This window comes from Arachis hypogaea, chromosome 20, assembly GCF_003086295.3.
Source record: "Arachis hypogaea cultivar Tifrunner chromosome 20, arahy.Tifrunner.gnm2.J5K5, whole genome shotgun sequence".
Taxonomy (NCBI): Eukaryota; Viridiplantae; Streptophyta; class Magnoliopsida; order Fabales; family Fabaceae; genus Arachis; species Arachis hypogaea.
The window spans coordinates 34051760-34077330 of NC_092055.1; the positions used below are offsets into that span (position 1 = coordinate 34051760).

At 33.6% G+C, this 25571-nt stretch overlaps 1 protein-coding gene across 2 annotated transcripts; it reads right to left on the bottom strand.

The window, feature by feature from the left end:
- Positions 1-7064: 7064 nt before the first annotated feature.
- LOC112783084 (NF-X1-type zinc finger protein NFXL2) lies at positions 7065-15046 on the bottom strand. Of its 2 annotated transcripts, none has more exons than XM_025825849.3 (14): positions 14218-15046; positions 13574-14051; positions 13355-13452; positions 13192-13236; positions 13030-13096; positions 11888-11980; positions 10772-10857; positions 10364-10526; positions 10041-10211; positions 9653-9843; positions 9377-9458; positions 9023-9229; positions 7634-7723; positions 7065-7531 (listed from the first exon to the last, which is right to left on the bottom strand). In XM_025825849.3, exons 1-14 carry the CDS (start codon positions 14922-14924, stop codon positions 7376-7378), a joined length of 2634 nt encoding a protein of 877 aa, XP_025681634.1. In that variant the 5' UTR covers positions 14925-15046; the 3' UTR covers positions 7065-7375. The 2 variants fall into 2 exon arrangements, with proteins under 2 accessions (XP_025681634.1, XP_025681633.1); XM_025825848.3 differs by having other exon boundaries at positions 13192-13247; positions 13355-13468; positions 14218-15045.
- Between the last annotated feature and the right edge of the window lie 10525 nt (positions 15047-25571).

Genomic DNA, 25571 nt, shown 5'->3' on the forward strand with positions numbered 1-25571 from the left:
TATTTTCTGTCTATTTATTATTTATTTTCGAAAACTCCATAATCAATTATTATCCGCCTGACTGAGATTTACAAGATGACCATAGCTTGCTTCATACCAACAATCTCCGTGGGATCGACCCTTACTCACGTAAGGTTTTATTACTTGGACGACCCAGTGCACTTGCTGGTTAGTTGTATCGAAGTTGTGAATGAAAAACGATTTATTAAGACGTGCGTACAGAGTTTTTGGTGCCGTTGCCTGAGATCACAATTTCGTGCACCAAGTTTTTGGCGCCGTTGCCGGGGATCACAATTTCGTGCACCAATTCCACACAAACATGGTCTCATAAAGGACATGACCTGTCTTGCACACACACATGTTTCTTTAAAGACTATTGCGGTACTTTGCTGCAAGCTATAATAAAAAGAAGTTAGAAAAAAAATTAAAAAGATTAAAAAACATAAAAAATGTTAGGCTCACTAATATCTTCATAACAGAAAGAGGTGGGATGAAAGAAGGCCAACCCTCAATAAAGTATCCCCAATTTCAGGAGCATTTCCCATAACCACATTCACAACACCCTACATCATTAATCATTATCATTAACCACAACCTTGAGAGCACCATCATTTGTGGTTGAAAACTGATCTTTGAGTTGAATATCTGTAACAAAATGCAGTTCAGAAAGAGTGATAGAGATAAAAAGAACCACAACAATTTGGATACCAATTACAAGTCAAAATATGGAATCCTTCTAAGCCAAAAATCCAGCCAAACAATAAGCAAGTTGAGGGGTTTTCAAATATTTAAATCAGTAAAGCATATAGTCTTGATCCTTTCACTATTGGTTAAGCAAGGTTTTTCTAGTTCTCTTTTATCCATTTAAAATTCAAAATCTTCTATTTAGGTGCAAAATCCTATCTATTCATTAGATACTGGTTCTATGTTTGCATATCTTGATATGCTTAACCAATAATTTGGAATTAAGAAAACAATCATTTGAAAAGAGAAGTGTTAAGACCATACTCACTCACTTTTGCAGTTCAATCAGTATTGGAGAAAGGAAAGTAATCTGGATCTCAAATATATATGCCTTTGCCTCAGCCTCTTTCACATTAAAAGCCTTAGTTAGCTCCAAAACATCTCTAAATCACACAAATTAGATTATAAACCATGGCAATTTATCAAAATATTGAATATCAAAAAGAAAATGAAATTCACAAGTTATAATGCAGCCAGGGCAACATAAAAAATAAAAAAATCAACATAAAAATTAATTAATTTTCTCCGAAAAGTGCTACAATCTTTTCCAATTATATATCACTACAGAAAAGTGTGAACTGAATCAAAATGTAGCTGAAAAAATCGCAAGCTAAGACAATAGAAGAACGGACCTAGGGTTTGTGGTGAACGAACCTAGAAGAATGAGTTCTCCTACGCCGCAACAATAGCATGCATGTTCATCAATTCATGAGTTCACAGATTATTATACGAAACCCCCAAATTGAAACCCTAAAATCGGAACCCTACCTTCTCAAATTTTAGAAATGAAATGAAGGTGGATGGATACCTTCTCGACGATGGTGAGCGAATGAAGAGAGGCTTTCAGTTGAGCGCAGCGTCTTCTTGATGTGAGCGCACATCGAAGAAAAGCGACGGTACGGTGAAGATGAGTGACGGCGTCGTGATGAGTGGTGAAGATGAGTGAGTGTGCAGAGTCTTCCTGGAGTGGTGAGTGGTGACGCTGTGAGTGGTAAGTGGTGATGGCAGACCCTTTCTCTGAGTTGGGGTGATGAGTGGCGCGAAGAAGAAGGGAAAAGCTAACAAGGGTGAGTGTGTGTTACATTTCATTTGATTTGGCTAAGTATTTGTATATCATTTGTTGTAAAGTTAAAAAAAATTTACTAAGTGTTGAACATTTGACTTGAGATACATTAGGCAACACTTTTAAAGCACACCTGAAACCTGACAAATAGGTTACTCTTCAAAAGTGTACTCTTTGGTGTAAAAAGTGAATCTATAGCTCTTAAGATAAGGCTACGCTTTATAAGTGATATTTATAATATCTAAGGAGATACTTTTCAAGTGATGCCACAAATGTGTTTCCTATTCTCCTACAAAAAGAAAACACGGAGAAAATCGTAGCCTATTCTAGGAATAGGTTACGCTTTTCAAATGTAGCTTAAAAAGGTGTAGCTGAATGGATATTTTTCTTGTAGTGAAAGCTCATACAGTAGTATATAATCAAGAAATATTAAGACTAGAAGCCCGATGAAGGAAAAGAAGACTAAAGATATATAAAACAGAGATACAAAGCGCAAAACGTTCACACACACGATATACTAAGGTGCGTTGGCACGAAAGGAACAGAAGATAAAATATAAAACCTTGTAAACAGTTCTAGGATACACAAGGTGGTTAATATAAGATAAACAAGTATATATATATATATATATAAGAGAAACTAGCCGTAGCTTGCGGAGTTTAGACTGACTAGTTAAACAAGATACAACAGAATTTTGATAATAAAACAGCCACATCCTATCTCTCAAAATTTTTAAAAATAAAGCCTCTAAGACATAAAATTTAACAAAAGTAAGAAACTACAATAAAATAAAACAAAAATAAATTAAAGCTGAATCATCCTTCAAAAAATATAAGTCTATAAGGCATAAAGATGTGAATAAAAACATTTAGTTTATATATTTCATTTAAATGATTTTTTAAATAATATAAAACATGGTTAAACAAAAAATAATCATCTTTCTTCAATTAAGTATTAAAAATTCAAATATTATCTTATATATCTTATATATGGAAAATTTTTAGAACTTTGATCAGATTGTTCCACTCATAAAATACTTACAAACATATAAAAAATTAGTGTGAATAAAGTTAAGGTATGCCAATGAACGTAATTATATTAACTTTTTGGGTATGTCTAAAATCAGTCCAACCATTTTGTGCGCATTAGATGCGCCACCTTTTATGAACCATTAGATTTTATTAAATGAAAATTAAAGGATATTATGAAAGAGGAGTACGGATAGATTTTATAAATATAGAATATATTAGTATATACATCTATAAATACATTTTAATACACAATATTTTAAAAATGGAAAGTATAATCTTTTATTTTAAAATAAATATAAAATATATAAATACGTACAAAAATATTTTTTATTTATTAAGATTAATTATTATACAGTACTATTTTTAATTACATAATATAAAAAATTAAATTATTTTATATTATTTGAAAATAATTAAATTATTTTATATTATTTAAAAATAATTAAATTATTCATTAAAAAATATTTATTAATAGTTAATTTTATTTAAAATATATTATTATATGACATAATTTTTTAATCAAATATTTGTAAACATACATTTTATTCAAAATAGTATATATAATATTATTTTAACAAAATTAATTATTATATAATATTTGAAAAAAATGTGTAATATTTATATGTATTATATATAATTTAAAAAAATTAATTTTAAAAATTGTATAATATTTTCATGTATTATATATCACAATAAATATGGAAACAATAAACGTGTAATATCACAATAAAAATTTAAAAAAACAAAAAAAATTAATATTTTTATGTATATTATATAATATTTTAAATGAATTTTATTTTTATAAATATTTTAAAAAAATTATATTATATAATAATATATTTATATTTCTGTTACATTAAAAAATTACGTTAAACAATTTATATTAGGTTAAAAAACTATTTCTTTTCCAATTTATATTAAAAATTATATTATATAATAATTTAATTATTTATCAAGTAATATAAAATAATTTTAATTATTTTATAAATTATATTATAGTTTAACATATCATTTTAATTTATTTTTTAATATTAGAAAAAAATTTGCATAATAATTAATCCTAATAAATATAAAAGAAGAGAATTGATGGACTCTAATAAATACAGAAAGTTAAATGCTTTAAATGACAATATTTTAATACACAATATTAAATAACAAGAAAATCTTTTATTTTTAAATAATTAAATATAAATATATAAATACAAAATATATGAATATTTTTTATTTATTAAGATTAATTATTATTAAAATAATATTTTAAACTGTAACTTAAAAATATAAAATAATTAAAATTTTATTTTATATTATTTGACAAATAATTAGATTATTATATTCAAAATTTATTATTTTATATTTTTATAATATAAAAATTATTTTATATTACTTGATAAATAATTAAATTATTATATAATAAAATTTTTATATAAATTGAAAAGGATAGAAATAGTTTTTAACGTAATATAAATTGAAATAGTTTAACGTAATTTTTTTTAACGTAACATAAATATAAATATATTATTATATAATATAATTTTTTTCCAAAATATTTATAAAAATAAAATTCATTTAAAATATTATATATTCTACATAAAAATATTAATTTTTTTATTTTTTCAAATTTTTATTGTGATATTACACATTTATTGTTTTTACGTTTATTGTGCTATATAATACATGAAAATATTATACGTTTAAAATTTTTAAAATTAATTTTTAAAATTTTTTTTTCAGAATATATATAATACATATAAATATTACACGTTTTTTGAAATATTATATAATAATTAATTTTGTTAAAATAATATTATATATACTATTTTGAATAAAATGTATATTTACAAATATTTAATTAAAAAATTATGTTATATAATAATATATTTTGAATAAAATTAATTATTAATAAATAATTTTTAATGAATAATCTAATCATTTTTAAATAATATAAAATAATTTAATTTTTTATATTATGTAATTAAAAATAGTATTGTATAATAATTAATCTTAATAAATAAAAAATATTTTTTACATATTTATATGTTTTATATTTATTTTAAAGTAAAAGATTATACTTGCCATTTTTAAAATATTCTATATTAAAATATATTTATGTATGTATATACTAATATATTCTATATTTATAAAGTTTATTATTACTCTTCTTTCATAACATCTTTTAATTTTTATTTAATAAAATCTAATAGTTCATAAAAGGTAGCGTATCTAATACGCACAAAATGATTAGGCTGATTTTAGACGTACCCAACTTTTAGTAATATGTGTTGATTAAATGACCAAAAAAGGAGCTATGCATCTCATCATTCATAATTGAATCCAACGTCTCAAAAATGCTACCGTTCATTTGCTGTGATTACTCACAACAAGTTTTAGGGCGTATAAACTCAAAGATTAATGAGATAAAAAAAATGTTTATTATATTTATGATTTATGATTTACGCAATGATTTAAATATAATAATATTTTGTTGTCTGCTTGTTACAAACTTACAATCACAGGAAGCAGCTAAGTGAATTTTTATTACAACGAGGCAATCAAAATATGACATTTCAACGGATAATAATAATAATAATAATAATAATAATAATAATAATAATAATAATAATAAAAGAGTATAGTACTATTTTAATTTCTAACGTTTAGGTTAAATCGTAATTTAATTTTTAATATTTCAAACGTCTTATTTTTGTTTAAAAAGTTTTCAAATGAATTTAATATTATCATATCATTAAATTTAACACGAATAATTAACTAAACAAGTGACATGGACATTATTGTTAAGACATATTTTTTTTGTGTTAAAAAAATATAACCAAAATCTTATAAAAAAAATTCCAAAATCCTATCAATCAATCCAACAATCTATAATAAAAAAAAATTACATTAGTAATTATTAGTAAATCAATTTTAGTAAAATCAAATATTATTCACTCTTTAATATTTTTTTGGTGACTATTCACTCTTTAATATGCTAATGTTCCTGTTAAATTTAACAATAAAATAATATTAAATATATTTAAAAAAAAATTTGAATTAAAATTTAAAATAAGACATTTGACTTTTTTAAAAATAAAATAAAATATTAAAAATTAAATTACAATTAGACCCAAATACAAAACCAAAATAATTCTTTACCCTACTAATCATCGTCATCGTTGGGAAAGGTCCACGTCTTTGATTCTCAAGTTGAATGGCAGAAGTTTTCACTTTTAATGGTATAGTACTCTTTCAGGATCAAATATTCCAATGATTTTTTGGAATTATTTGCCAGATTAAGAGATGCCAAAGCAGGATTTTCCCAAGTCAGGTTTTTCATTAAATGTGGGAAAATGATAGATAATGAACTTGGTAAATGGCTTTGACTCGAAGAGCTTAAAGCTCAAAGTGTGCATTCTAGAAACATTAGGCAGCGGTAAAATTGGAAAGAGGTGTTAACTATTCAGACAAATATCCAGCTCCGCTTTTTTAACTATTACAAAATACTAAAATAATGGCACCACATCTTTAGAACGATTTTTTACATGTTCAAACCGCCTATAATGAAATTCTACCCTTTTCAACAGTAGCCACACTTGTGGTCATTATTCGTTAACGCACATTTCATTTATATAAGAATCCAATCGATACGTTGTAATTTTAAATCAATTGATGAGAGCTATTTATGGTGTATGAGTAGACATAATATTACTCAACATGCCAAAAATAAACTACCAAATCAATTATTTCTATAAAATACATATAAAAATATATATTAAAAATAAATTTAATATAAATATTTATATATATAAATACATGATAATCACTCACTTAGTGATTGAATTTTAATATGTCAATATACTAAACTAATAGTCCAATCCTAAACATCATCACAAACTCGCACACTATTCACTCACACATCCAACATTTTTAAGAATTCTTATCCACCACTTAACATTACCAAAATTTGAATTCAAATGCAATATATTAAAAGACATGCTAATGTAGTATCTCAACTAAACCTCAGCTGCTCATTGCTCCTATGTTAAGCCACTAATAAAGCCTACGCAGGATTACTTCTGAGTTCTGACTACTATCATTGAATTGGTAAATAAATTTTCTTGCTTTAATCAAATCATGTTTCAAATTCAAACCTGACGGATAATTTAACAAAAATAAATAAAATAAATAGTAACACTGTCAAAGGTTAATGCCCAAAATAAATTATTAACACGTTTGTAAGGTAAAGTTTCATCCAATTATACTCCACAAATCAAATAACAAAACAGTTACACGCCTGTTAAGATTATAGTAAAACATTCTGTATCTTTCTCTAATAGCATGCAAGATTGAATTGAAACCACAAGACACACTATTCAGTTACACAATGTAGCATGTCCAATTGTGCATTCAGTGATTATTTATTTCTTTGCCTGTGGAAAAAAAAATCTGGGGGATTAATGAACAATATATATATATTATATTCCTCATAGATGGGGTGAAAAATAAAAATAAATAAATAAAAGAAATAAACAAACTAAATTAATCATCTGATCCTAGGATGTCTTTGTCTTCTTTCATCAACTTTATTCATCCAATCATTGAGCCACAGAAGTCCCTTGTATCCATAATATGTAGCAGTAACAAGTATGATCAAAATAAAAAGGTACAGAAGGAGCTTCTTTGTTGTCGAAATAATTTTCTGTTCAGTGATTAACAGAAAAAGAAGATGATCAGTGGAAAGAGACCAGGAGACATAGTTAGAGCATGGAAAGAAAGAACTCCTCTCAAATAATCAATATACCTGTAGTTTTGTTGCTTCCTTAGATTCTTGTACTCGTTTCTGCCTTTTTCGTCGCTTCGGAGCCAGTTTTTCATTATCTGTCTCTTTTACCTTTGAAAATAGCTAGAGCATTAGACAACACTAATTCAGAGCATAAGCCATCAAGGCACGCATCTCCAATTCAATGAAAACAGACTGGAGTGAAGTGAAAATTTAAGAAGTGGAATTATATATTCATAGATACATATCAGAATATTTTAACAAAAAAAAAATTCATTCAACCATGCATGTCATACTATTAGGTTCACGAAGTTAAGTACAAGGGATCATCTATGACTTATGGCTGCGTTTGGTTTTGACAATAGAACAAGACAGCACACTGAGAACATGACACAAAGAATGACATAAAAATTAGTGTCTTTATGTTTTGTTTGTTAATAAACTAAATATAAGATAGAACAAATTATGAAAAGTCCAATTTATTATCATTTTCTTTCGAACACAAAATTTAGGGAAAAAAAAATATAATGATAAAAAATGTAATTGTGAAAAATTGATAGGGATAATGAAAAAATAAGTGTCTTTTATTAGTGTCCTTGTGTCCCTTCTATCAAAGACACAAAATACACTAATTTAGTATCTCAGGACACAATGTCTGTGTTCATGTCTCAGCTGCCAAACATGATTGTGTCTCAGTTTCCTTCTCTCTATCCCGTACATGTAAACAAACGCAGCCACATAGAACAGATGTAGAATATAAACCTTATGAAACTAATCCTATATATAAATTAATTTTCACATACATAAGTTTGAATATTCTTGACAATTCAAGGTATCATATTGTTTGAAAATATTTGAAAAAAAATCAGACTTTGATAGAAGGTTTCATCAGAAAACAAGTTTATTGTAATGTATAGATGTTGCAAAATTTTAAAAACAAAGTGATTGTGCAAAAATGGTAATAGAACTACTTTTATACTATTGATATTATATCAAAATTTTTGCTCTCCTATAAGCTTTCAGCTTTGATCAGACCTGTATCCAACTAATGAGACAAAACTCAGATATTACAGTCTAAAAGTTCCTAGAAAAGAAGAGAATTAAACTAGCTAAATCTCCATTTTCTTTGTGTCGGTAGGGGATCCTCTTTTTAAAGAGTAGTTGCTAATACTATCAAATTTGTATTCAGGTTCCCATTATGAAACTTTTGTAATTCGATTTAGAACTTGAGCTTGATTTTCAAATCAATCACCCTTAAATGACGATGTAGACAGATTAATGTCATATTCGGCGCTAAATTTTCAGTTTTTCACAAGAAACAAAAAACTCTACAACCATTATAAAACAAAGAATGAAGCAAAACAGATAACATAAATATATGGAAGGTTCTGATTAAAATCGATTGATTACCTCTGTAACTTGAGATTTCCGTAGATGTAATTCCGACTCAACAACCTGCATTTTACTCTTGCAATCAGAATTGCAAGGAATAAGGCCAATTCCAAATTGATTTTTGGTAATATCCTTCGGGTGGGAACCAGCACTGTGATATGCTGCTTGAACATCGTGACATGGCCACTCCCTTTTCAGTGTTTGGCATTTGCAACGAACAGTGACCTAGTGAAGATTGACTTCAGATTTTAGAAGACTATATGGATAAATAATAGGGTAACTGATTACTTTATTTTGCAGTAGCTAGATTAAAATATGAAAAAATTTGCCAGCTTCAAGTCATGATGTTATAACCTTTTAATCTCACATTACCTTTTTACTGCATTTCTCAGGATTTGGGCATTCACCAGGATGGCACGTCTCGGGGCATAGATGGGTACAATTTGGTAACTTCCTGGAAAATAAGAACAACATTCAAATTTATTAGTGCAAAAAGAAAAATGGCAATAAAAGGAAGGAGGGATCAAAAATTCTTGCAGATATTTAAGTTGGATTCAAGTGCTAAACTAGTTTAACAAAAATATAAATGAATAAAAGAGAGAGAAGAGATTGGCAAAATAGAATTAAAGCAGATACTCTCTAGTTTACCTATGACACAGCCCACCACATGAACGGACTTTCTCTTGATCCTTAGCTGACAAGGTGTTGTAATATATGCACTCAAACACATGGACCATTGAGCCACAATGACAAGACCGCTTGATCAGCACTTTGCATGGAGGGCAGTCTCCAGGATGGCATCGACGAGGGCAACGATGCTGACATTTAGGTTCTCTTTCCTGAAGTAGGTATATTGAGTGAAAAATTATCAGTTCTAGTTTCTTATAAGAGTGTGTGTTAATTTCACACAGGACGACAAAAGAGAAATCTCATTTATTTGGCATAAATTGTGTTATATTACAGAGGATACATAGAGCCCAAGAATGGAGATGTAGAGAAAGAATGACATGCAACGAAATTATGGAAGTTTCAATACCTTATCACAAGGAAGAGAACAATCTTCACAAGGCTCACTTTTCTGTAGCCGGTTTGTGGAGGCCGAATTCTCCAAGGCATGGCAGGTTTTAGTACAATAATGATTACCGCACGGTAGAGGATTTCCACATAAGTTTTCACAGGCAAACTGTGATTTATCAGAGCAGACCATCTGACAGGAAGGGGTAAAAAAAGGAAAAAAAAAAAAAAAACCCTAATTAGAATCACAAAAGTAGCTGATGCAAATTTCTTACACAAATTCTTTAGAAGTATCTTGAATATCAGATGTTTATATCCAGCTTTGAAGATGAAGCAAAAACAAACCATTCGCTCCGCTCCAATGTGTTGCCCGACACATGGTCTCCACACTAATTCAGGGCAAGGAGGGCATGGAGTGCCAGGTGTACACTCACTTTGTTGTATAATTTTCTTTTTCTTTGGTTTGAGAGTGAACTCCCGATTAGGCGGAGGTTTAGCATCATGACACCTTGACACAGGATAAACTGTTAAGGAAAGGCATCAACAAAAAACACAATCTATGATCTTCTTGTTCCATCATATGATACTAGATTCTGATAAATTGATGCATTAATTAATGTTTTAAGAGTTCCCCATCAAATCTATTTGAAATGCATAAAAGATGTAAAGCTTTCATTATTCATAGCAATTTCTTCAAAATGGTAACTAGTAATATCTCAATCTAACATATTAAAGGAGAAGATTGTCTCAAACCTTAATTTGCAAGCATGGCCACAAGAGTACTCTTCTGCACAGGGAAGCCGACAAGGAGGACAGGCTCCATAATGGCATTTGTGTGGCTAGACAAAATAATTAATTCGTTAATAATACGCAAAATACATGAAAGATTTTCACTAACTATGCATACATTTCTGAGATAATGATGCATGTGTAAAAGTTTTTACACGTTCATCCCACTGCATGCTTCTCCTTTTAAGACTTTTAAGGTTGTAGGTGATTGGTCAACCACTTTTATTGAAAATATATGAGCAGATGCCTATGTAAACCACTTTATTAGTGGCAGTGCATCAAAATTAAATACTATATTTCCTTCCAAATTAAGGAATAAACAAAAAATAGTAAAGACCCGCTAAAATATATTGTGAAATTTCTTAGGGGGGGGAAAACTATATTATGAACTTTTATTATCTATTTCAAACTCACTTCTACTAGAATTAAACACATTCAATTTTAGAACATAAGTGTTCTATCTTCAAAACTATGCACCAAGTACAATTTTTTTCTCTTTAATCTAGAACAATCCCTCCCCCCCCCCCCCCCAAAAACAAAAAAAATTAGTTGATTATATGCTAGGAACCCTATGCTTGTCAAGCCACAAATGCACCAACCCGAGACTAGGCGAGACTTTCCCTCAACATAAATATTAGGTTAAAAAATTATCACTAATAGGAACAGTGAAGCTGTAAAGAACATGTATTTGATAAGGGAAGCAGGGTGATGAACAGACAACATTCTTATGCCAATGCCCAATCATACCATGATTTTGTAATCATTAGCAATATTTAATTTTCAGCCATTCCTAGAAACATGTTCTGTTATGGAACTTATGATCTACTCCATCTAATTGAGCATCAAAATTTGAAAGTAATCAACTGATAACATACTCAACAAACTAGATTTTATTGTTTAAAGTTTAAACATCTAATTCATTTCCCCATACAAGTTACATTTTCTAAACTTTTTTCCACTGTCAAAGCATCAGATTGTTATTGCTGTTATCGTAGCCACACCCAAGTATACAACACTACAACATATCTCCACTTGAAAATGTAAATGCCTGAAGCAAAACAAGTCACTAACAAATAGTACCTTGAGCTTTGGTGCATGATGGCATAAAGGAGCAATAGGGCATGGTTTAGGACACTTGGGTGGTTTTTGTTCCATTTCAGTACCGCAAGGAACCTAGTAAAACATCTGTCACTCAGCACATTTGACTTGAGCAAAGAAACTAATAAAATCAAAGTGTACAACATTAACACCAACAAGATCACGTAAGATAATAGGGGTAATTGACCAGAGAACAAAAGGGGGAGAGGGGGGGGGGGGGGGGAAGGAAAGCAGGAATATGTATTGCCAGCATGTGTGTCCACTTATGATATCAACAACCAACAAGAGAAGTAAAGTTACAAATATCTTCAAACTAAGGCAACAGTAAAATATTAGTAATAAGAAGTTAAAAACAACAAAATAACACAAATGTTTCGAGTATCTCCATGTTTATACTAAATCTGAACTTCAAACTTATTTTCTGTTACCAAATGAAAACACTAAGAAAAAGACACTGGGAACATCACATTGACCAGTCTACATAAAATTAACCATAATAGCAGTCCTTCATTTATATATCCACTCACCTTCAATGTTCCCCTTAAATATAAATTAGTGCGATATGCAACATAAACGATTACATTATGCAAAGAAAACAATGTTGTCTAACCAACATCCCTTGCTCATTTGATCAACTCAAACCTGCCAATCATATCCCCCTCCCCCTTCAACCCCAAAAAAGAAAAAAAAAAAGTCAAGCACCATACCAACCACTTGCATTCATCTAAAATAGTCATCTCCCCTGGCACTAAATGAAGTCAGATTTGCACTGATTGTGCTTGGAAATAGTGCAATACATGTCAAAGCTAAGATTCCTTTACAAAATATTCAAGCCTCTCAATCTTATATAATGCATAACGAGCCCAACCATCATATTGTCAGCAAAATCTATGAATTATACAATTCATAATTGTGTTTTACACAAATGTGTTCACAGCTACAATTTGCATTCAAGAATGTTGGCTTCAGGTTACCAAAGTGACACAAGAAATACACTCATAAAATGGGACTTATACCATCACAATTGAAGAATTATATCTCATATACTAAATACTAAATTAATAACATAGTATAATGTCATGCTCCTATTCTGATAAACAGAAAAAGAAAGAACAGACTCAGACCTCAAAATGTGTTTCCCCACATGCACATGAAATGGTGACCATTATTGGGCAAGGAGCACAGGCACCCCTGCAATAACAAAAACCGGATAATGAAATTGATCTTTAAACATCAAAGACATAAGACAGCAATTATAGTTCCACTATGAAATAATAGCAACATACCTATGGCATGGAGAAGGGCATTTATGGTTCTTACATCTAAGCCGCCTGTCACAGACCTAATAAATTTTTAGAAAACATAAGCAAATCAATCAATACTCTTATAACATCCTAGCCTCCTATTGGAATGAACTGATGGCCAATTGGCCATAAAGTAGGCTCTAACCTCTGAGCATGGAGGGCAATCCCCATCACAGCACTTGCGTTTACAAGCATGCCGGCCACAGTCCCGCATCCTCTGGCACTTCCTTTCACACCACAAATCTTGATAGCAAGGAACCTATTCCAAGTTAAATTAACTCTGCCCACTATAATAACAATTGCACAACTACAAAACAAGCAAAACAAAGCATACAGATCTGCCGTAAAGACAGTGAAAACTCACATCTTTCCTGAGGCTGCCGCATCGACAAGACTTCTTCACAACAGTCCTACAAGTCTCGACACATGCACCACGGTGGCACCTCTCGGGGCACCTATGGTACCTACAACTAAGCATCTTATCACAAGTAGCCCCACATAAGGGCACGGTAACATCACAAGGCATCCCTTCATACACTCTCTTCCCACAAGGACATGCCCTCTTCCCTTGCAAAGGGCAGTCTCCACACTCCCCAACATGGCACCCTCTCTCACACACATGCCTCCCACATCCAAGCCTCTTCTCACAAGGCTCGCCACACCTGAAAACACGGTTACAGCACTCCCTTTCTTCCTTCTTCTTCCCACACCGGCACTGGTACACACTGCGTGCCCGGCAGGGAGGGCATTGACCCTTATGACAAATCTCAGCACAACCATGAACCCCACAATCCAGAACCTTCCCACAAACTTTCCCACACGAGAACTCCTTGAACCCGCACCTATATTACACAAATACCGATAACAGTATTGAGTATGAGTATATGACACAAAAATACAGCAAAGTTATGAAAATAAGAAGTTTAATTTAGCAGTCTTTGATGCAAATACAAATGCAATACACATACGTCAGCATAAATGAAGTATTTGAGCATCATGGACACGCACCTCCTCACATCTTCAATTTTGGTACAAAAGCAACTAACTTTCACGAGTTTCGGGCAGGACGGGCAGGGTCCAGGGTGGCATAAAAGAAGGCAATGGTGACCACAGTTGTGCTTCAATGGCCTCCCACAAATCTCACCGCAAGAATGAGGCAAAACCCATGGATCATTGGGAGGGTTCTCGAGTTTTCCGCAGAAGCAAAAGTAGGTTTTTGGAATGTGCGTGATTGGGTACTCTACCCTGCATTTGGGGCAGTTCCAGAGCGCGGTTTCAGAGGCGCGCTGCTCTGTGATAGGGAGGCGCGTGGCGGCGCGTGCGGCAGCGAGATTGGAGGCTTGGCGGGCCCATGATTGGATACAATGGAGGTGGAAGAGGGCGAAGCAGAGCGAGGAGCAGGACCATGTTGGGTCTGAGGGTTTGATGCGTTCGAGGCAGATGAGGCATGAGAGTGCGCCGGAGGATGAGGAAGTAAGGAATGATTGGATCTTTGACACTTCGGCCGGGGTGGCGGTGGTGGCGGAGGAGGAGTGGCGGCCGGTGAACTCGAAGTAGGGTTTGAAGATGGAGGCGGAGAGGTTGGAATGGCGGAGAAGATCGGAGGAGGAGGAGTGGGTTCCGCTGCCGTCGGAGTCGGTGTCGGAGTCGTAGAGTGGCGGCGGCGGCGGCGGCTGCGGAGGAGGATGTTGGAGGTGGTGGATTGATGACTTCATGTTTCCGATCTCAGCCCCCAGATCGGTGTATTGTGGTTGTTTTCAGGGAGCTTCTTTGTTTTGTGTTTAGTGTTCTGTACTTCTGTCATCTGTGCTTTGCATATTGTTCTCATGTTCTGTTTAATTAAAAATTTATTTATTTATATATTTATTTATCGGGAGAGTGAGTGGCTGAGACACTGAGTGTTATTTACTGGATCTTTTGGGAGCTTTTAATTTTGATAGGGAGTAGGGGGTGTAAGTTACCGAATCGGACCGTGAAATACCGCAAAATCGAATCGAAAATTATTACAACCAAATTAAAAATCGAAAAAATTGGTTTTTTTGTTTTTTTTTTTTTTGAATTAAACCGATCGAAATTGTTGTGGCTGCTGGTTCACGAAATTGTGATTCACACTTTTCACAATTCCGCACAACTAACCAGCAAGTGCACTGAATTGTCCAAATAATACCTTACGTGAGTAAGGGTCGATCCCACGGAGATTGTCGGCTTGAAGCAAGCTATGGTCATCTTGTAAATCTTAGTCAGGCGGATTCAAATGGTTATGAGGTTTTGATAATTAAAAGATAAATAGAACATAAAATAAAATAAAGATATTTATGTGATTCATTGGTGGGAATTTCAGATAAGTGTTTGGAGATGCTTTGTTGCTTCTGAACCTCTGCTTTCCTATTGTTTTCTTCCAATCATGCGTGCTCCCATCCATGACAAGCTGTAGGATCCTCTCGGATGAAAAATATCAGGTACAGTTTCTGCACGGCTAATCAACTGTCGGATTTCTCGTCTCGGATGAAAAATACCAGGTACAGCTACCGCACGGCTAATCATCTGTCGGTTCTCACTAGCGTCGGAATAGGATCTCTCTATCCTTTTGCACACTGCACTGCGCCCAACATTCATAAGTTTGAAGCTCGTCACGGTCATCCCTTCCCAGATCCTACTCGGAATACCACAGACAAGGTTTAGACTTTTCGGATCTCATGAATGCTGCCAATTGGTTCTAGCCTATACCACGAAGATCCTAACCTCACGGACTCGGTCTGTGGATTAGAGACCCAAGAGAATATACTCCGGCTGTCGTCTAATGACTACGTTGAACATCATGTAGACCGCTTGTGGTTGTCAGGCACGCAGATCTTGGCTAAACGAGTAATGAAGATAGTGGGTGATTGTCACGGGTCACCCCTTCATTCTGACTTAACTGAATTAAGTACGAGAGTATATCTTGGAAAAGAAGTAAGCGTGAATTGAAAGAGAAATAATAGTACTTGCATTAATTCATGAAGAACAGCAGAGCTCCGCACCTTAATCTATGAGGTGTAGAAACTCCACCGTAGAAAATACATAAGAGAAAAAAGGTCTAGGCATGGCCGAATGGCCAGCCTCCAAAATCCAAAGTTCTAAGGACTAAACGTCCAGAGATGCGAATACAATAGTAAAAAGTGCTATTTATACTAAACTAGTTACTAGGGATTACAGAAAATAAGTAACTAAGTGTAGATAGTGCAGAAATCCACTTCTAGGACCCACTTGGTGTGTTCTTGGGCTGAGCATTGAGCTTTACACGTGCATAGGCCATTCTTGGAGTTAAACGCCAGCTTGGGTGCCAGTTTCGGCGTTTAACTCCAGTTCTGGTGCCAGTTCCGGCGTTTTATTCTAGAAAAGGGTCTCTGGTGGTCGTTTAGACGCCAGTTTGGGCCATCAAATCTCAGACAAAGTATAGACTATTATACATTGCTGGAAAGCCCAAGATGTCTACTTTCCAACGCAATTGAGAGCGCGCTAATTGGGCTTTTGTAGCTCCAGAAAATCCATTTTGAGTGCAGGAGGGTCAGAATCCAACAGCATTTGCAGTCCTTTCTCAACCTCTGAATCAGATTTTTGCTCAGATCCCTCAATTTCAGCCAGAAAATACCTAAAAATACAGAAAAACACACAAACTCATAGTAAAGTCCAGAAATGTGATTTTTGCATAAAAACTAATAAAAATATAATAAAAAATAACTAAAACATACTAAAAACTATGTAAAAATAATGCCAAAGAGGGTATAAATTATCTTCTCATCAGCTCCATATAATATGTTTTAATTTGTATAATATATTTTATAATTTGTTGTAGCTGCATATAATTTGTGTTAATTTGTTTTATATATCCATTATGGCTGCATCTAATATGTTTCACAAATTGTTTTCGTATAATATCTAATATGTTTTTTTGTTTTATTTTGGTAGAAATTGCCCCAACCGGGGAAGATGATGATGAGTCTGGTGTGGATTCAGATTAAGCATGGTGGCTGTTTGGTTTTTATTTGTTTTAAAGTGACTGTTTCGGTTTAAAGTGTGTTTATTTTTGTTGTTTTGCTAGACATTTTTAATTGTATTTGTTTTATGTTTAATTAAGTTGAATTTGTATTGAATTAGGATGTGATATACTCTTGTTATTCTAGTTTATTGACGGTTTTAAAGTTCATTTTATGGTAATTTAAATTCTGATTATTAGGAATAAAAAAATCAAAAAAACCGACTGAATCAAATAGCTGTTGGTTCGGTTCAGTTCGGTTCGGTTGTTCAAACAGCAGCCAACCGAATGGTTGATATCATTGTAGAATTGATCAGGTCGGTTCGGTTGGTTTTTCGGTCCAAAACCAAACCAAACCGAACCGATTACACCCCTAATAGGGAGAAAGGGTTGGTGTATGGCATGGTTATAGGGATAGAGGGTATTTTATTGGGTTGCGATGGCTGTATCAAGTAAATCAGACAGTCCGATCGGGAGTGTAATCGGACGATCCAATTACAGTAATCGGATGGTATTCCGATTTGCGTACTGACATCCACGTGGCGTGAATACAATGGGTTTTTAGGATGGGAAAGTATGAGGAGCGAATGGAATATTTATACAATGTGTACAATGGAGGTTTAGGGAATATTAGAGATATAATCATTAGTGTTACCTTTTCTCATCAGCTGAAGCTTTTGGGATGAGTGGTATCATGACATGGTATTAGAACTCTAGATCTAAAAGGTCAAGAGTTCGATCTTTGGTGAACCCGAAAATCAGTTTAAGCTTTTGGGAAGATGTTTATTATCCCTAGTACTCGAATGGTTATTCTAGATAGTATGGGAATGTTCATTTTGTAACTCATATGGCCCCATTTTACACATTGTACAAATAAGCCATTGTCTCCCTAGCGGGACTTAGGATTAGCTTCGTTATACACTTGTTCGAACGGCTTGCTTTCCCAATCCTTACTACTATCTTCATTTTTAGCCCTTGTTGGACCACAAAGCAGCAAAAATTTTTTTAAAACAATGCCAAGAAGACCAAGAATAAAAGAAGTGAATCCATAGTTGTAAAAACCGAATTGGTGATCGAACTGGTCAGATTACTGGTTTACTAATTTATTGGTTTAACCGATGAGTTATTGGTCCAACCGATAAAACCGGTCTCATGTAAATAAAAAATATAAAATAGTCAAAAACCTAACATTAAAATTTAAAATACATAATTTTACTAATATTTTAAGAATAATTAAGTCTCGAATTTTATAAATAACTAATCGAAAGATAGACGTAAAATTTGTCCGTACTACTATAATAGTATCTTAATTGGACACGATAAGAATAACAATCTATGAACTATATCCAAAGAGTAATTTATAGTATAAATATCTTTATATAATTAAATAATTATATATAAATTTATTTTTCTTTTTAGATTAAGTAATTTTTATTTTATTTTTATATTAATTATTATTTTTTATTTTAAAATTAATTAATTTGTACTTTAATTAAAAAATAATTAATTTAAAAAATGTTGAATATAAAAAATATTGAATTAAGTATTTTTGTGTATATATATATATATATATTTTGTTTCTTATTACTTTTCTTTTGATTATTCCACTTTTGTTTTTTTCTGTAATTTTTTTTGGCTTATTTCCTATTGTGTAAGGTTCTTTTGATTGATACCTATACCTATTTCCAAAAGTTTTTGTATTTCTTCTTTTAATAACTCTATTTTGATTACTAGATGCTTTTTCAGTTGTAATGCCTATATATATATATATATATATATATATATATATATATATATATATATTACAAGTTCTAAAATAAATAGTTATATATTTTTAACAAAAATTAAAATAACTAAGAATGGTTAGATCCTGCCTGTGACATATGGAATATATACTTCTAGGAATTCGACAAAGAATAGGTACTCATTGCAGACCGTTACTTTTGAATAGAAAGTCTCACACAGTTAAATATTTATTCCTGAAAAATATTTTTAGAAAAAGGGGGTGAGTTTTGCATATATATATAGGTGTGTATTAGTTAGGATATTATATAACATATAATATATAATATAAAAAGCATGAATGATACCAAAAGAACAAATTAGTGCAGTGGTAGTTAGCGGGCTCTTCAAGAAGAGCCAAGTTCGACTCCCATCTTGCCGTTTTTAAAAAATTTCCCAACCCCGCATGCTGACATCAGCATGACATCATCAACGCGCGTGGTTGACTGTTGACTGCGCTGGTTGACCGGACCGGTTCGGTTTAAGTTCGTGCTGGTTTTGACCAGTTTGCATCGGTTTAATCGGTTTGTACCGATTTTGACCGATTTAATTCCTTAAGCGGTCAGTACACTAAACTGGACCGGTATATAGATCGGTTCACCGATTTTTTGGTCGAACTGGCCGGTCCAGTCCGATTTTAACAACTATGAGTGAATCAGCCAGAGTTTCACATTATTAATTATTTTGGATATCTAAACTATGTAAGTTTTTATTATTCAATATTTTAATTTAATAAAAATAATAGTGATAATATTAGATTTTAGTAGAAATATTATAGTAGTATTAATTAGAAATTAGATATGTATGTATATTATTATTATTATTATTATTATTATTATTATTATTATTATTATTATTATTATTATTATTATTATTATTATTATTATTAAGTGTTAGAAATAGTGAATAAAATAGAATTAATTTATAAAATCTGTGAATAATTATTGAGCTAAATGTTATTAAAAATGTAGTGTTTAGATATTTAATTTAGAATTAACAACTTATTATTATTATGTGTGCTTTTTTAATTATTATTATGTGTTGGAATGAAATTTTAATTAATATGTTTTTTAATATTTTTTTAATTGTATTCTCCTTCTACTATGGCAAATGCAATATGCACAATATTGTTATGGCTCTTGTGAAACTGCAACCAACAAACAACCTTTATATTTTTTATTCAAATGAGTTACATCCACCTGCACTACTGGCTTACAATATTTGAATGTTTTAAGCACACTCTTTTTGCTTTGGACCACGACTTTAACCGCTCAGTCTCAAGCTTTTCACTTGACACATTCACGCCACAAGCACATGGTTAGGGACAGCTTGATTTAGCCGCTTAGGCCAGGATTTTATTCCTTTGGGCCCTCCTATCCATTAATGCTCAAAGCCTTGGATCCTTTTTACCCTTGCCTTTTGGTTTAAAGGATTATTGGCTTTTTCTGCTTGCTTTTTCTTTTTTTCTTTATTTTTTTCGTAAACTTTTGTATTTTTCACTGCTATTTCTTGCGTCAAGAATTAATTTTATGATTTTTTAGATTATCAACAATATTTCTCTTTTTTCATTATTCTTTCAAGAGCCAACAATTTTAACATTCATAAACTTCACTATAAAAAATATGCACTGTTCAAGCATTCATTCAGAAAACAATAAGTATTGCCACCACATCAAAATAATTAAACTATTTTCAAGATGGAATTCAAAATTCATGTACTTCTTTTTCTTTTTTCAGAAAATAATTTTCATTTAAGAAAGGTGAAGGATTCATAGGACATCCATAGCTTTAAGACATAGACACTAGACACTAATGATCATATAATAAAGACACAAACATAGACAAAACATAAAGCATAGAAACCAAAAAACAGAAAAATAAGAACAAAGAAATTAAACAACGGGTCCACCTTAGTGACGGCGGCTAGTTCTTCCTCTTGAAGATCTTATGGAGTGCTTGAGCTCCTCTATGTCTTTTCCTTGCCTTTGTTACTCCTCCCTCATGGCCTTTTGGTCCTCTCTGATTTCATTGAGGATAATGGAGTGCTCTTGGTGCTCCATCCTTAGTTGCCCCATGTTGGAACTCAATTCTCCTAAAGAAGTGTTGAGTTGCTCCCAATAGTTGTGTGGAGAAAAATGCATCCCTTGAGGTATCTCAGGGATTTCTTGATGAGGAACTTCCTTATGCTCTTGTTGAGGTCCATGAGTGGGCTCTCTTGTTTGCTCCATCCTCTTCTTAGTGATGGGCTTGTCCTCTTCAATGAGGATGTCTTCCTCTATGACAATTCCAACTGAATTGCATAGGTTACAGATGAGATGAGGGAAGGCTAACCTTGCCAAAGTGGAGGGCTTGTCCGCCACCTTGTAGAGTTCTAGAGGTATGATCTCATGAACTTCTACTTCCTCTCCATTCATGATACTATGGATCATGATAGCCCGGTCTATTGTAACTTTAGACCAGTTGCTAGTAGGAATGATAGAGCGTTGGATGAACTCCAACCATCCTCTAGTCACAAGCTTGAGGTCAAGCCTTCTTAGTTGAACCGACTTGCCTTTAGAATCTCTCTTCCATTGAGCTCCTTCCACACAGATGTCCATGAGGACTTGGTCCAACCTTTGATCAAAGTTGACCCTTCTAGTGAAAGGATGAGGATCTCCTTGCAACATTGGCAAGTTGAATGCCAACCTCACATTTTTCGGACTGAAATTTAAGTAATTCCCCCGAACCATTGTGAGCCAATTCTTTGGGTTCGGGTTCACACTTTGATCATGGTTCTTAGTGATCCATGCATTAGCATAGAACTCTTGAACCATTAAGATTCTGACTTGTTGGATGGGGTTGGTGAGAGCTTCCCAACCTCTTCTCCGAACCTCACGTCGGATTTCTAGATATTCACTATTTTTTAGCATGAAGGGGACTTCGGGGATCACCCTTTTCTTGGCCACAACTTCATAGAAGTGGTCTTGATAGACCTTTGAGATAAATATCTCCATCTCCCATGACTCGGAGGTGGAAGCAATTGCCTTCCCCTTCCTCTTTCTAGAGGTTTTTCCGGCTTTAGGTGCCATTAGTGGTTATGGAAAAATAAAAAGTAGAGCTTTTTCCCACACCAAACTTAAAAGGTTTGCTCATCCTCGAGTAAAAGAAGAAAGAAAGGAATAGAAGAAGAAGAAATGGAGGAGATGGAGGAGTGTGTTGGTTTCGGCCAAGGCGGGGTAGGAGTGTGTATGATGTGTGAAATTGAAGGTGGTGAGGAGGGGTATTTATAGGGTAAGAGAGAAAGGAAAGTCGTGTATGAGGGGTTGGGTTTGGGAGGGAAATGTTTTGAATTTGAATGGTGGGATTTTATGATGGATGGATGTGAGTGGTGAAGGGATTGTGGGGAAGAGGGTAGGATTTGATAGGTGAATGGTGTTTGGGGAAGAGGTATTGATGTGATTGGTCAAGGGTATTTGGGAAAGAGTGTTATGGAGAGGTGTGAAGAGGAGAGAGAGTGAGTTGGGGTAGGTGGGGATCCTGTGGGGTCCACAGATCTTGAGGTGTCAAGGAATTCTGCTCCCTGCACCATTATGGTGTTTAAACGCCCTCTGTGTGCCATTTCTGGTGATTAACGCCAACTCTGCTACCTTTTCTGGCGTTAAACGCCAGGCTGATGCCCATTTCTGGCGTTTAACGCCCACCAGACACCCTTTTCTGGCGTTAAACGCCGGTCTGTCTGCCAATTCTGGCGTTTAACGCTAGCCAGACACGAGACACCCTTTTCTGGCGTTAAACGCCAGTCTGCCTGCCATTTCTGGCGTTTAACGCCCATTCTGCTATCCTTACTGGCGTTTAAACGCCAGTAAGCCTGTCCTCCAGGGTATGCTATTTTTGATGCTGTTTTTGATTTTGCTTTAATTCTGCAGCTGTTTTTATGACTTTACATGATCATCAACCTAAAGAAAATATAAAATAACAATGGAAAACAAATGTCTATGAAATTAAATATAATTAAATAACATTGGGTTGCCTCCCAATAAGCGGTTCTTTAATGTCAATAGCTTGACAGTGAGCTCTTAGAGAGCTTCACAGAGACTCAGAGCTTAATGGTGGCCTCCCAACACCAAACTTAGAAGTTGAGTGTGGGGGCTCTGTTTGACTCTGTATTGAGAGAAGCTTTTCATGCTTTTTCTCCATGGTTACAGAAGAAGATCCTTGAGCCTTAAACACAAGGTAGTCCTCATTCAATTGAAGGACTAACTCTCCTCTGTCCACATCAATCACAGCTCTTGCTGTGGCTAGAAAGGGTCTTTCAAGGATGATGGATTCATCTTCATCCTTCCCAGTGTCTAGGATTATGAAATCAGTAGGGATGTACAGGCCTTCAACCTTCACTAAGACATCCTCTACAAGTCCATAAGCCTATTTCATTGATTTGTCTGCCATCTTTAGTGATATTCTTGTAGCCTGTACCTCAAAGATCCCCTGTTTCTCCATTACAGAGAGTGGCATGAGGTTTATTCCTGACCCCAGATCACACAGAGCCTTCTCAAAGGTCATGGTGCCTATTGTACAAGGTATTAAAAACTTTTCAGGATCCGGTTTCTTCTGAGGTAATTTCTGCTGAACCAAGGCATTCAGTTCATTGATGAGCAATGGAGGTTCATCCTCCTAAGTCTCATTACCAAATAACTTGGCATTCAGCTTCACGATTGCTCCTAGATACTGAGCAACTTGCTCTTCAATAATATCTTCATCCTCTTCAGAGGAAGAATACTCATCAGAGCTCATGAATGGTAACAGTAAGTTCAGTGGAATCTCTATGGTCTTTGTATGAGCCTCAGATTCCTTTGGTTCCTCATTAGGAAACTCCTTAGTGGTCAGTGGACATCCATTGAGGTCTTCCTCATTGGAAATTACTGCCTTTTTACTCTCTATAGGTTCGGCCATGTTGGGTATATTGATGGCCTTGCACTCTCTTTTTGGATTCTCTTCTGTATTGCTTGGGAGAGTACTAGGAGGGATTTCAGTAACTCTTTTACTCAGTTGATCTACTTGTGCCTCCAAATTTTTTTATGGAGGACCTTGTTTCAGTCATGAAACTGAGAGTGGTCTTAGATAGATCAGAGACTATGGTTGCTAAGTCAGAGAGGCTCTACTTAGAATTCTCTGTCTGTTGCTCAGAAGATGATGGAAAAGGCTTGCTATTGCCAAACCTATTTCTCCCACCATTATTATTATTGAAGCCTTGTTGAGGCTTCTGTTGATCATTCTATGAGAAATTTGGATGATTTCTCTATGAAGGATTATAGGTGTTTCCATAGGATTTTCAGGGTCATAAGCTTCTCCTTCAGAGGGGGCTTCTTTAGCATTGCCGGATGCAGCTTGCATTCTAGTCAGATTCTGAGAAATCATATTGACTTGCTGAGTCAATATTTTATTCTGAGCCAATATTGCATTCAAAGTATCAATCTCAAGAACTCCTTTTCTGAGTCATCCCATTATTCACAGGATTTCTTTCAGAAGTATACATGAACTGGTTATTTGCAACCATTTCAATGAGTTCCTGGGCTTCTGCAGGGGTTTTCTTCAGATGAAGAGATCCACCAGCAGAGTGGTCCAATGACATCTTGGACAATTCAGACAGACCATCATAGAATATACATAAGATGCTCCATTCTGAAAGCATGTCAGAAGGACACCTTCTGATCAATTGCTTGTATCTTTCTGAAGCTTCATAGAGGGTTTTACCTTCCTTCTGTCTGAAGGTTTGGACTTCCACTCTAAGCTTGCTCAACTTTTGAGGTGGAAAGAATTTGGCCAAGAAAGCATTGACCAACTTTTTCCAAGAGTTCAGGCTTTCTTTAGGTTGTGAGTCCAACCATATCCTAGCTCTATCTCTTATAGCAAAAGGGAAAAACATAAGTCTGTAGACCTCGGGATTAACCCCATTGGTCTTAACAGTGTCACAGATTTGCAAGAATTCAACTAAGAACTGATGAGGATCTTCCAATGGAAGTCCATGAAACTTGCAACTCTGCTGCATTAGAGAAACTAATTGAGGCTTAAGCTCAACGTTGTTTGCTCCAATTGCAGGAATTGAGATGCTTCTTCCATAGAAGTCGGAAGTTGGTGCAGTAAAGTCACCAAGCATCTTCCTTGCATCTCCACCATTGTTATTATTTTCGGCTGCCATCTCTACTTCTTTTTCGAAAATTTCTGTAAGGTCCTCTCCAGAGTGTTGTGCTTTAGCTTCCTCTTCAGAGTCCTTTCAGGTTCAGGATCAGCTTCAACAAGAATGTCTTTATCCCTATTTTTACTCATATGAAAAAGAAGAGAATAGAAAAGAAGAGAAATCCTCTATGTCAAAGTATAGAGATTCCTTTATGTGAGTAGAAGAATGGAAGAATAGAAGAATGAGGTAGAGAGAGAATAAGAAAAAGTCAAATACAGAGAGAGGGAGAGGGCTCGAATTTTTAAGAAGAGGGATGTTAGTGAATAAATAAAATAAATAGAAAGAGATGAGAGAGAAGGAGTATTCGAATATTAATTAAAATAAAATAAAAATATTTTTATTTTTATTTTAA